Here is a 12,735-nt window from a genome sequence, read left to right on the forward strand (position 1 = left end):
TGGGTTTAGTAAACTGGGCCTTGTGTCGTTAGTTAAATTCTCTAAAAGCTGTTTTTCAGCACATCAGGCTGAACTGTGGTGCTGACTGTTGATCAGAAAACGCTGCATTTAGTGCTGCAGATTCATGGTTTCTGCATCAACGCTGTGATCTGCAGTAACTCATGGAGACTAGAAGCTTCTCTGAGCACAAACGACCAGCAGCTCCGACTGATGACTGTGAGGCGTTTAGGGAACATCTGTAAACTGCTGAGTCTAACATTAAGCAAATAAAATATCCACCAATAATTATGATAAAAACTGTGATCTCAGCATTGATCTAAATAATCCTGATTATTATTTTGTCCAGAATCATGCAGCCCTCATCAGCTGTATAGAAATATTTCAGATAGAATAAGGACAGTGTCGAACAAAAACAGGTTTTCTGTTTGCAGTTGTTAGTTTGAACATTTAAATCAGCATAAAGACAAAAACTATTTTACATGCATTTGTCAGTCTTCTACCATGTGATACAGGTTATATTGTCAGTTTTATTTAAATGATATAACTGCACAACACATAGAATTACACAGATGAATATGATGAGTGACCTTATCTTTGTATTTCCAGATGTTTTTGATTCTCCAAAGAAGAAATCCTCTGTGTTCATCATCCTCAGTAAGTAAACTCAGACTGGACAGCAGCTGGACACAGATAATGACTGATGGTTGTTATTCTGTATTTTACACAGAAAAAACATCTTGAGGGGTAAATTCACTCTAAACAAAACAGTTTATGGACTAAAACAGGAATAATCAACAGTCAAGATGAACTCACAAGACAACAAACTGAGTGAGACTGGTAGAAGTAATGAGGTGGACTTACTGACCATGAAGACAGACAGCATGTTTACAAACTACACTGTAATACTGATTCATGTGCTTATGGAGATACATGTGTGTTTGTTTGAGCAGATAGAGAAAAAAAAATCTCAAAAACAACTCTCCATTTGTCACACTGATTAAAATATCCGTAAAGCTGCAAAAGTCTTCATGTTGAGGTCACATATCTCCAAAATTAAACATTTTTAGGCACAAAAATGTCAGACATTAAAAGATCAAAGCACTGGGAGCATTTTAAGTCTTTAAATGAGTCTTTATGTCGACGTATGACACCTGAAGTAAACTCAGACATTAAAGAGGAACTCCACCTGTGGAAATCCTCTCTGTTGAAGTGCTCACCTTGCTGCAGTGATGTTCAGGTGAACTCCAGGACTCTGTGACATCACTGCTGGCTGTGCTTCCACTTCTCAGGTGTGTTAAAGGTGAAACAGCTTTGAACCACAGATGGCAGCAAAACACAACTTCTTCCCTCCAGTCAGTGGAAGCTGCAGAAACCTTCCTGATGAGATGAAATGTCTCTGAGAATCCACAAGTCCAGGGTTTGACGTAAAACTTGGATTTTTATTCCTTTAATGACTAATTAACTAATGAGACAAATCTCCCAGAAGTCTGCAGTGTAAAAAGTCATTCCTAGAACCTGTTCCCTCCACTTAGAGAACTGCAGAGTTACAAGATAAAAACCTCATTTAGACTTTGAAGTTACAAACTTTATTTTCATTGGTTGTGTTGACAAAATAATGTTGCATCAACTTCATATTTAGTGTAATTTAAACTCTAATCTCTGTGTTAGTTGGTTTAAAACTAAACTCAAGTTGAGGTAAATGAATGAAAGTGTCTTGATAACTTCATTTTTCTTCATGTTGAGTTCAGGATTTAAAGTCTCTAAATATAAACACTGGAGCAGCTTCATTTGAATCTGACAGTTTGAAAACTTCTGTTCATAAATACAGGAAATAAATATGGAACACTTCAGAAATCATTTTAAATCATGTGGAAATACTTATTTTTGTCATAAATTACCAGCTTTAAAATATCTGTTTCTGCTGCCAATCATTAAATAAGGTAAGTCCAGTAATTTAATGTAGTTTGTTGGCCTAGCCGCGCTAGACAACCCACGGCAACGAATTTAATTCTCTGCCAGGGTCGACAACAAAAGCGACAACAGTGGTTGAGCTCCATGAGCACAAACTCTGAATAATCTTTCTGTTAACATGTCTGTAATATACTTGAGCTTCACCCATTGACTGTATAAATAAGGCTTCACCGAACTACCATCCTCTGATTTCCGGCGCTCTAGGAGCCTATTCGTTGCACTGATTGGTTGTATACCTACCCAATTGCTGCAGAGTGATTTGATAGACAACCTTTTAGCCCGCCTCCCTCCCTGTCAAGCGTTCCTAGACCCTTGTGTCTTCAGAAACATGGGTGTAGCGTGGCTAGGCTAGTAGTTTGTTGGTTGAACATAATTCCATTTAAAGTCTGTCTGAGGTCATAAAGATTGATGCAAACAGTTTTTGTTGAGTCCAGACATTATTTCAGAGTTTATCCACCAACATGTCAGAGCAGACAGACTAATGAAGGTAGAACTTCCTGTTTAATCACTCTGTGTTTTAATCCAACAGATGTGATTTCTTTCTGGTGGGTTTCCAGCAGAGGGCAGCATGGCAGCAGCACCTGGTGAGTCCATTCAGGATTTATGGCACCTGGATGTTACCTGAGAGTTCATTTCTTCTACACAGTTGTTGAACTGAATAAATGTTATTCTGGACTAAGTGGAGGAAGAACCAGAGCTCATGTTGTCAGAAACAACTTAAATACACTGCAGGCAGCTCAGCAACAGTTAATGCAGAGAGAAGATTAGAAAACATCTGGTCCTGTTTCTGATAAAACCACAGATTAAACACAGTTTGGTATCAGCAGTGTTCTGAGAAATTAAGAAACTTACATTCTGTTTTTCTTTTTCCTCACAGATCCAAAATGTGGGCTACCCCGAGTGTGCAGAAACAGCTATGATTTCCTGCCACCTGACAGTGAGTTTTAAAAGATCAAATTTGATCTAATTCATGCCTGACGTGAGTTTTATGAGTGGAAATGTTGTGTTAATAAGTTCTGCTTCTCAGCACGGAAATGTAAAACTTACAAACAAATCTCACATTTAAATTTCAGGAAACTGTTATTTGAATGTTTTATTCTTTGGACTGACATCTCTTCTGTTCACTTTGTGATGTTTTATTTGTCTTCATTCCAGTGTCTGAGCTGAGGGTTGTTCTGTTGGGGAACAGCTGGTCTCAGAGGAGTTCTGTTGGGAAATTTATTCTGGGAGAGACCAAGTTCAACACTGAGGAAGAACCAAACCAATGTCTGAGAGTCAGAGGACAGATAAAGGAGAAAGAAATAGTCCTCATCAACACTCCAGATCTGCTGAATCCAAACATCTCTGAAGACAAACTAAGAGAACATGTAGAACTCTGTGTGAGACCCTCTGATCCTGGACCTCATGTGTTCCTGCTGGTTCTACAGCCTGAAGACTTCACTGAGGAACACAGACTGAGGATCTGCAGAGTCCTGGAACTATTCAGTGATCAATCATTTGATCATTCACTGGTTCTGATTTCACCACCCAGAGTTAGGAGTCCAGCTTTATGGGATTTTTACATACGCCAGGCACCATTACAGGAGATGATCAGAAGATGTGGATTCAGGTCACTGAGGCAGAAACACCTTGAGCTTCCAGAGTTGTTGAGAAGCTTGAAGCAAATTGTAGAGAATAACAAAGGAAATCATGTGATCTGTCATCATCACAGCTTAACACAAAAAGAACAATCTCTTGGAAATGTGGGGTTTTCTCCTTCTGTTGGTAAGTGCAGGAAATATTTTGATCATGACATGAAAACCTGAACACAAATGTCTGATCCGTGATGTTGTGTTGCTGCATTTGATGATATTTGTGTCTGCTGTCATGAAAAGCTCCATTTGTTCCTCAGATATCAGTCTGAAAAGGAATCACAGCTAAAAGAACAGAACTTGATGAATCAGGTCTGGTTCATTTAGGAACTAAAACCTGAAACTACATTTCACCTTCATAGTTGAAGTGAACAAATGGAAGCAGCTACAGATAAATACTATCCTCACCTGAACATCTGTAGTCTGTGTTGTGTAGCTGCTCTGAGTGGACGCTGAATAACAAGAGCTCATGTTGTACTGAGATGATCAGCAGCAGAACTTAGAGCAGAAATCCTGCTAATGTTTCTACTAGAACCACTGATTAAAGACACTTTCTGCTCAGAGGCTCCACTATCCTGCACAGCTCAGTCACAACAATCTGATCTCTGTTTGTTGGCTCACTTTATACCAGCACAAATATTCTCTGACCTGATAAATACAGTTTGTGGCCGAAGACTTGAAGGCACCAAGATGGAACTCTGAGTGAATACTGAGCTGAATTCAGAGGCCGTCTGTGGAATCAGAGAAGATAAATAATCAGAGTTCTTCATTGTTATTAGAGTCTGAAGCAGGAATATTAGAGATGATGTTAAACACTGATGAAGACAGAATAAATAATGTGTATATTTGTGTCTTCTTATATTTACAGATGAACCTCCAAAGCGCAGCAGCAGAAGCTTTGATCTTCTGCCTCTAAACAGTGAGTCAAACTGTGTTTAACGAGGTTGAATTTCCAGAGTTTAATGTTTGGTCCTTCCAGGAATTTAAAGTGACTGTATTGTTAGTTCACTGACTCTATAGTTGTGTTATTGTAGAGACCCAGTTTCATGGTAAATAATATATTTCTGAGCTTTACTGCCTGAACTCTGACTGATGTTCAGATTTAATGTCTTTAACAGAATAATAACAGTAAAGAGACATTCAATGATTGGATGTTTTTATCCAGAAAAGTGCTGAGAAAACTCTGAGTTCTGACTGCAGCTTTTCTTTCAGACTATGAAGAGTCTTGTTCTCTTCACATATTAAATCCCAAACACACCAGCTGTGTAATAACTTCCTGTTCACTTGTGTCACCAAAAGCATCGTTTTAACCCGACAGTAACTGCAGTCACTGTTCAGGGGTTTCCTTTGATTTATGATGTATAGAATAATTTACAATTAAACATCTCAAGGCAAAGTTGTTTTAATATTTTCACTTTCATTCCAGTGTCTGAGCTGAGGGTTGTTCTGTTGGGGAACAGCTGGTCTGAGAGGAGTTCTGTTGGGAACTTATTACTGGGAGAGACCAAGTTCAACACTGAGGAAGAACCAAACCAATGTCTGAGAGTCAGAGGACAGATAAAGGAGAAAGAAATGGTCCTCATCAACACTCCAGATCTGCTGAATCCAAACATCTCTGACGACAAACTAAGAGAACATGTAGAACTCTGTGTGAGACTCTCTGATCCTGGACCTCATGTGTTCCTGCTGGTTCTACAGCCTGAAGACTTCACTGAGGAACACAGACAGAGGATCTGCAGAGTCCTGGAACTATTCAGTGATCAATCATTTGATCATTCAACGGTTCTATTATCACCCAAAAAGAAGAGTCCAGTTTTATGGGATTTTTACATACACCAGGCACCATTACAGAAAATGATCAGAAGATGTGGATCCTGGTCACCGAGGCTGGAGGAGCTCAAACGTTCAGAGTTGTTGAGAAGCTTGATGCAAATCTTAAAGAAGAATAATGGAAATCATGTGATCTGTCATCACACGACCATAAAACACTGGAAGTCTTCTGTAAATGTGGATTCTGCTCCATCTGATGGTAAGTGCAGGAAATATTTTGATTCTGACATGAAAACCTGAACACAAACGTCTGATCCCTGATGTTATGTTGCTGCACTTGATCATATTTGTGTCTGTTGTCATGAAAAGCTCCATTTGTTCCTCAGATATTAGTCTGAAAAGGACTCACAGCTAAAAGAACAGAACTTTATGAATCAGGTCTGGTTCATTTAGGAACTAAAACCTGAAACTACATTTCACCTTCATAGTTGAAGTGAACAAATGGAAGCAGCTACAGATAAATAATATCCTCACCTGAACATCTGTAGTCTGTGTTGTGTAGCTGCTCTGAGTGGACGCTGAATAACAAGAGCTCATGTTGTACTGAGATGATCAGCAGCAGAACTTAGAGCAGAAATCCTGCTAATGTTTCTACTAGAACCACTGATTAAAGACACTTTCTGCTCAGAGGCTCCACTATCCTGCACAGCTCAGTCACAACAATCTGATCTCTGTTTGTTGGCTCACTTTATACCAGCACAAATATTCTCTGACCTGATAAATACAGTTTGTGGCCAAAGACTTGAAGGCACCAAGATGGAGCTCTGAGTGAATACTGAGCTGAATTCAGAGGCCGTCTGTGGAATCAGAGAAGATAAATAATCAGAGTTCTTCATTGTTATTAGAGTCTGAAGCAGGAATATTAGAGATGATATTAAACACTGATGAAGACAGAATAAATAATGAGATATTTATGTCTTCTTATATTTACAGATGAACCTACAACGCGCAGCAGCTTTGAACTTCTGCCTCCTCATAGTGAGTCAAACTGTGTTTAACGAGGTTTAATTTCCAGAGTTTAATGTTTGGTCTTTCCAGGAATTTAAAGTGACTGTATTGTTAGTTCATTGACTCTATAGTTGTGTTATTGTAGAGACTCAGTTTCATGGTAAATAATATATTTCTGAGCTTTACTGCCTGAACTCTGACTGATGCTCAGGTTTAATGTCTTTAACAGAATAATAACAGTAAAGAGACATTCAATGATTGGATGTTTTTATCCAGAAAAGTGCAGAGACTGTTGAGAACTGACTGAAGTCATTTTCTTTCAGTGTCTGATCTGAGGCTGAAGGACAAAAAAGATCATGTGACCTGTGATGTTTCTAAAGAACCAACTTCTGTTCCAGCTGCTGGTCATCAAGAAGAAGACGTCAGTGTCGGCTTGGATGCTGCTGAACGTACTGGTGAGTTCAGGAACACTTTTTATAATGTGATGAATAAAACATGATCAAGTCTGAACGTTAAGTTACCACAGATGACTGGACTGTTAAGTTTATACCGTTTCGAACTCATTTCTGTTGTTTACTGTTTCATAAATATGATGAATTCTGAGTGATGAAAATATTGTTATTGTTGTCTTGGAAGGTCATGTTTATTCTATTTGTTTACTTTATATTCCAGCACCTGAACTCAGGATTGTGTTGTTTGGAAAAAGTGACGACAAAAAGGCAGCACTGGGAAACATCATTGTGAGGAAGAAAGAGTTTTCTGTCCCAGGATTCTTAGGAGGAAAACAGTGTGAAGCTGTTCATGGAACATGGAACATGAAACCTTTAACAGTCGTGAAAACTCCAGATGTCTTCAGTCTGTCTGTAGAGAAAGTGAGAGAAGAGATGAAGAGATGTGTGGATCTCTGTTCTCCTGGACCAAATGTTCTGCTGCTGTTAGTGAAACCTTCAGATTTCACCGAAGAAAACAGAAAAACTCTGAAGTTCATCCTGAGTCTGTTTGGTGAAGATTCCTTCAAACACTCCATGGTCATCAGCACATACAACCATCAGTGGAACGAAACGAGCGTCTCTGTGAACCAGCTCCTTCAAGAATGTGATGGACGACACTACAAGATGTTTACTAATGACCACGGACTGTTCATGGAGAAGATCGAGAACATCGTCCATGAAAACAAAAGAACCTTCCTCACCTTCACTGAAGAGACAAGAAGATCAAAGTCTGAACCCAGCAAACCAAAAGAAATGGAGAAAATCCTGAAGAAGGAAGATGAGATGAAGAGAAAGATGGAGGAGCTGGAGAGAAAACATGAGGAAGAAATGAAAAGAAGAATAGAAGAAGAGAGAACAGAAATTGAAGAGGAGAGAAAAGTGAGAGAAAAGCAACTTCAGGAAAAAGAGGAAAACATTAAGAAGGAGCGTGAGGAGAGAAAGAAAGAACAGAAAATGAGAGAAGAAGAGGAGAAGAACAGGAAAGAGCTGGAAGAAAATCAGCGACAGAAGTGGAAACAAGAACGAGAAGCTTTGGAGAGAAAAATCAGGTCAGAATCAAAGGAAAAGGGAACCATTGACAGAAAACTGGAGGAGAGTAGACGAGAAATGAAAGAAAACCAAGAAACCTGGGAGAAGGAACAAGAAGAATGGTGGAGAAACAGAGGTCAGGAAGATGAACAGAGACGTCAGGAGGAACAAGAAAGACTGAGAAAGCTTCAAGAAGAATATGATCAGGAGAGACAGAGACATGAAAACCAAAGAAGAGAAGAAGATCGAATCAAACGAGCACAAGAGGAGAGAGAGAGGAAAGAAAAGGAGGAAGGTTACAAGAAAACATGGAGGAGATGAAGAAGAAATATGAAAAAGAAGCAAGAAAACAAGCTGAAGAGTTGAATGAGTTCAAAGAGAAATACAGCAAAGACTCTGAAGCTCTGAAGGAAAAACATGAAGAGGATCTGAAGAATCTAAAGAAGAAGCATGAAGCAGAAATAAAACAGCAACAGGAAGAACACAGCAAAGAGTACGATCTGTTAAAGAAACAGTCAAGTCACAAAGAAAAGGAACTCAGAGAAGAAATAGAGAGAAAAGAAAAAGAGAAGGAAGAAGTAGTTAAAGAAAAAACAAACTTAAAAGATGAAATGAAGAACAAAGAAAAACAACTTAAAGAACTGGAGGATTTGAAGAAAAAGCAAGAACAAGAAATAAAGGATTGGAAGAAGAAAAGACATGAAGAGACAAGAAGACCAAAGTCTGAACCCATCAGACCTCCTCTGAACCTGGTCCTGTGTGGTAGAAGAGGAGCTGGGAAGACTTCAGCAGTCAATGCTATTCTGGGACAAAGAAAGTTTGGTGGACCTGAAGACTCATCAGAGTGTGTTAAAACCCAGGGAGAGGTGTGTGGACGTCGGGTTTCCCTGCTGGAGCTGCCTGCCTTGTATGGAAAACCTCAGGAGGCAGTGATGGAGGAATCATTCAGGTGTATCTCCCTCTGTGATCCTGAGGGCGTCCATGCCTTCATCCTGGTCCTACCTGTGGGTCCCCTCACTGATGAAGACAAGGGAGAGTTAGAGACCATCCAGAACACATTCAGCTCTAAAGTCAGAGACTTCACCCTGATTCTGTTCACTGTGGAGTCAGATCCTACAGCTCCAGATGTTGTTGACTTTATCAGACAGAACAGAGACATCCAGGAGCTCTGTCAGAGCTGTGGAGGAAGATCTGTTGTTGTCAACATGAAGGACAAGCAGCAGATCCCAGAGCTGCTGGATCAAGTGGACAAGATGAGACTGTCAGATCAGAAACCTCACAGCTACACAACAGGAACGTTTGCTGATGGCCAAATGGAAAAGATCCTAAAACTGGAGGCTGAAAACAAGAGACTGAAAAGGTCTGATATGGTCACCTGTAAGTATTTCACTGTTTTATTTTCTGTTACAGCTGATTCTCCTAAACCCTGTTCTACACAAAGTTCATGCTTTAAATCACTCTGTTTGGTTTCACAGCTGATGAAGAGCAGCAGAGCTCAGAGAGTCTCAGGATTGTTCTGATCGGGAAGACTGGCAGTGGAAAGAGTTCTTCAGGAAACACCATTCTGGGGAAAATAAAGTTCACAGCCAAATCCAGTCAAACTTCAGTCACCAAATGTTGTCAGAAGTCAGAGGGTGAAGTGGACGGACATCTTGTTGTCGTGGTCGACACTCCTGGACTGTTTGACGACAGTTTAACTCCTGAACAGGTTCATGAAGAGATGTTGAAATGCATCAGTCTTCTGTCTCCAGGACCACATGTCTTCCTGCTGGTGTTACAGATCGGCAGACTCACACCAGAGGAGAAGGAGGCACTGAAACTCATCAAAGAAGGTTTTGGAAAGAATTCTGAAAAGTTCACCATCATCCTTTTCACAAGAGGAGATTCACTAAAACATGAGAATAAGTCCATTGAAGAATACATAGAAACATGTGATGATTCCTTCAAGAAGCTGATCTCTGACTGTGGAGGAAGATACCACGTGTTTAATAACTATGATAAACAAAACCAAACACAAGTCAGTGAGCTGATAACAAAGATCGACACCATGGTGAAGGAAAATGGAGGAAGCTGCTTCACCAACGAGATGCTGCAAGAAGCTGAAGCAGCGATACGGAAAGAAATGGAGAAAATCCTGAAGGAGAAGGAAGAAGAGATGAAGAGAATGATGGAGGAGCTGGAAAGAAAACATAAGGAAGAAATGAAAAGAAGACAAGATGTAGAGAGAGCTGGAATTGAACAGGAGAGAAAACTGACAGCAAAACTACTTGATGAAATGGAGGAAAACATCAACAAGGAGCGTGAGCTGAGAAAGAAAGAAGAAGAAATCAGAGAAGAAGAAAAAAGGAAAAGAGAAGCAGAGGAAGAAAAACACAGACAGAATCTAAAAATGGAACTTAAATTGTTGGACAAACAAATTCAATCAGACAAAGAAGAAAAGAAAAACGTTGACAGAAAACTGGAAGAAACCAGAGACGAGATGAGAAAGAAACAAGAAGCCTGGGAGGAAGAACGAAGAGAGTGGTGGAAGAAACAGAAACAAGAAGACGAAGAGAAACGACAGCAGGAGAAAAGAAAAATAGAAGAACTTGAGGAGAAGTTCAAGCAGAAACAAGATGAATATGAAAAGAAAAGAAAAGAAGATCAAATCAGGAGAGAAAAGGAGGAGAGGAAACATAAAGAATTAGAAGAAAGCTACAAAACGGACCTAAATAAAATGAAAAAGACGTACGAAGAGAAAGCCAGAGAGAAAGCTGAAGAGTTTAATGAGTTTAAATTGAAACACATGGAGACCTATGAAGCTCTGAAGGAACAGCATGCTGAACAAATGAAAGACAAAGATCAGAAGTACGACCTGCTAACAGCACTTGTAGCCCACAATGAAAGACGAGAGAAACAACAACTGAAGGACTTCGTCAAAATTATGGCCAAGAAGACAGAAAATCTGACAAAGATCAGTGACTTACTGGAAAAACAGGAAGAGGAGTTGAAGAAAGTGGAAAACGACACGGAAAAGGGAAATCTGCAGAAAAAACATGAAGAAGAAATGAGTCATTTGATAGATGAACTTCTGAAAGCAGATGTGAGTTTATTTGATCGTTTCAGGAAATGGCTCTTTGGAATAAGGCCATAGTGGCTTTCTTAACATGTATCACAGCTTAGGGATCCCAGGTAGCTACCATTAACACAACATGTTCAATGAGTCTCCTCAGTCAGGACATGATCACTCTGCTATGAATCTCAACATGGAAGGATGGACTCAGGTGTTTCTCAGATCATCTTAATGCACTCATGGTGTGCATCTGTGACGGATGAAAGAGTTATTGATCACTGCAGTCATTTTCCTCGTCATAATAATCAGATCTTTGCCTGCAGCTCGTCTGCTCAGGACGTTGGAGACAAACTTTACTCCTCTTTCTGTGAACAAATATGAACTCAGCATCAGCAAGTCAAGCCTTCCAGAGTTCACCTTTTAAGAACAAAATTCTCCTTTTTGTGTCACTTTTGCTTCATCACGGCTCAGATTGTGAACTTTATCGGCGACCCGCTGGATCAACAAAAGTCTGAGTCCGTCTACGTTGTCCTGTCAATATCTGCTCCTGGTTCCAGTACAACTGAAGATGATCAGGAAATTCAATCAACGGTGAAAACTATGATAGTTCCTTGTAATACTGGGGGGGAAAAACGGTGAAAATCTGACAGCAAAGATGCCAGAAAAAAAAAAAAGACAGCTGTAATGTTCTAAAGAATGGTGGATATCCTGATTTAAGCAGAGTACAACAGCATCATTTTATGATCACAAACAGTAAAAGAACAAATCATTATTTGTAAAAATTACTGATTTTTAATGTGGACATTATTTACAGATTTGGCCCGTTTCTTTTTTCAGTCAACATGTAAATTAATGTTCCTGTGATTTTACTGGATATTATCTGTAATCCAACAAAACAGGTAATATTTATAAAATAAGTGTTTAAAATGTACAATTTTAAGTCATTCATTTACGTAAATTTTCTCTCAAATAACAAATATTTGCAAAATATTTAGATTTTTGCTGATTTCAATACAGTCATTTTAGAGTTAAATTTCAAAGAAAAAATATTATTTGTGAAAATATCGATTTTTGATGTGGACATTATTTGTAGTTTTGTCGTTATCTTTTGCTTCTTGTCGTCTTTTTTAATGGCAGCATGTTAATACCTTTTTTTCAATTTCACGAGATATTATTTCTAATTTAGCAAAAATGAAAAAACTATATAAAGTTTTTGTTGACTTAAATACAGTAAAAACAAAAACTATTTGCAGATTGTTCTTTTTTTACAGTTACCGTGTAGAATATTACCTTTTTCCTGTAATTCTATGAGCTCTAATCTGGAACTTTACATAACATGAAATATTTTTACATAACTAAAATAAATTGTTCAAATTTACAGTTCAAACTGTAAAACCAAAACATTTTTTACATTGTGTGATTTATTCAGTGGCAAAATTCAACAATTAAGTTGACAGTTTGGACAAGAAGTTTAATAAAAGTTTGTTCTGCAATCACACAAAATCACTTTAAATTCTGTGAGGTTTGTTAAAATCAGTTTTATATGGTAGAGAGAGTGTCTTATTTTGAAGGTTTTTACAGTGAAAATGAAGCAAAACTAAATAAGAATGGAGGTGTAACAAGCTGCTGTTTAGTTTGTACTTTTTGAATCAGCAGAAAGTTTCTGTTCTCTTAAACTGTATTTATTATGTGCTGTTTTGTTGGGAATCATTGCCTTTTTGTTGTTTTTCGGTATTTCGTTGCTTCTTTCATATAAGAACTGATGTTTATAAGTGTTGTATTA

The 12,735-nt window shown here is 38.6% G+C and overlaps 3 protein-coding genes across 4 annotated transcripts in view; 2 read left to right on the plus strand and 1 right to left on the minus strand.

Moving 5' to 3' along the window:
* Positions 1–12,735, minus strand: part of LOC110946101 (protein mono-ADP-ribosyltransferase PARP14-like) — a 108,663-nt gene that overhangs the window by 67,586 nt on the left and 28,342 nt on the right. The window contains exon 4 of the mRNA XM_051950570.1: positions 8,639–8,917. The gene's annotated coding sequence lies outside the window, so the exon portion shown is untranslated. The remainder of the gene's footprint in view (positions 1–8,638; positions 8,918–12,735) is intronic.
* LOC110964162 (GTPase IMAP family member 8-like) overlaps positions 1–12,735 on the plus strand; it is a 61,816-nt gene that overhangs the window by 27,995 nt on the left and 21,086 nt on the right. The gene's annotated exons all lie outside the window — the stretch shown is intronic.
* LOC110945333 (uncharacterized) lies at positions 6,169–8,587 on the plus strand. 2 transcript variants are annotated; one of them, XM_051950595.1, is made up of 3 exons: positions 6,169–6,410; positions 6,704–6,835; positions 7,053–8,587. In XM_051950595.1, the coding sequence occupies exons 1-3, from the start codon at positions 6,335–6,337 to the stop codon at positions 8,219–8,221; spliced, it is 1,377 nt and encodes a 458-aa protein (XP_051806555.1). In that variant the 5' UTR covers positions 6,169–6,334; the 3' UTR covers positions 8,222–8,587. The 2 variants fall into 2 exon arrangements, with proteins under 2 accessions (XP_051806555.1, XP_051806556.1); XM_051950596.1 differs by lacking the exon at positions 6,169–6,410 and having other exon boundaries at positions 6,671–6,835.

This window comes from Acanthochromis polyacanthus, chromosome 7 (genome assembly GCF_021347895.1).
Source record: "Acanthochromis polyacanthus isolate Apoly-LR-REF ecotype Palm Island chromosome 7, KAUST_Apoly_ChrSc, whole genome shotgun sequence".
NCBI lineage: Eukaryota > Metazoa > Chordata > Actinopteri > Pomacentridae > Acanthochromis > Acanthochromis polyacanthus.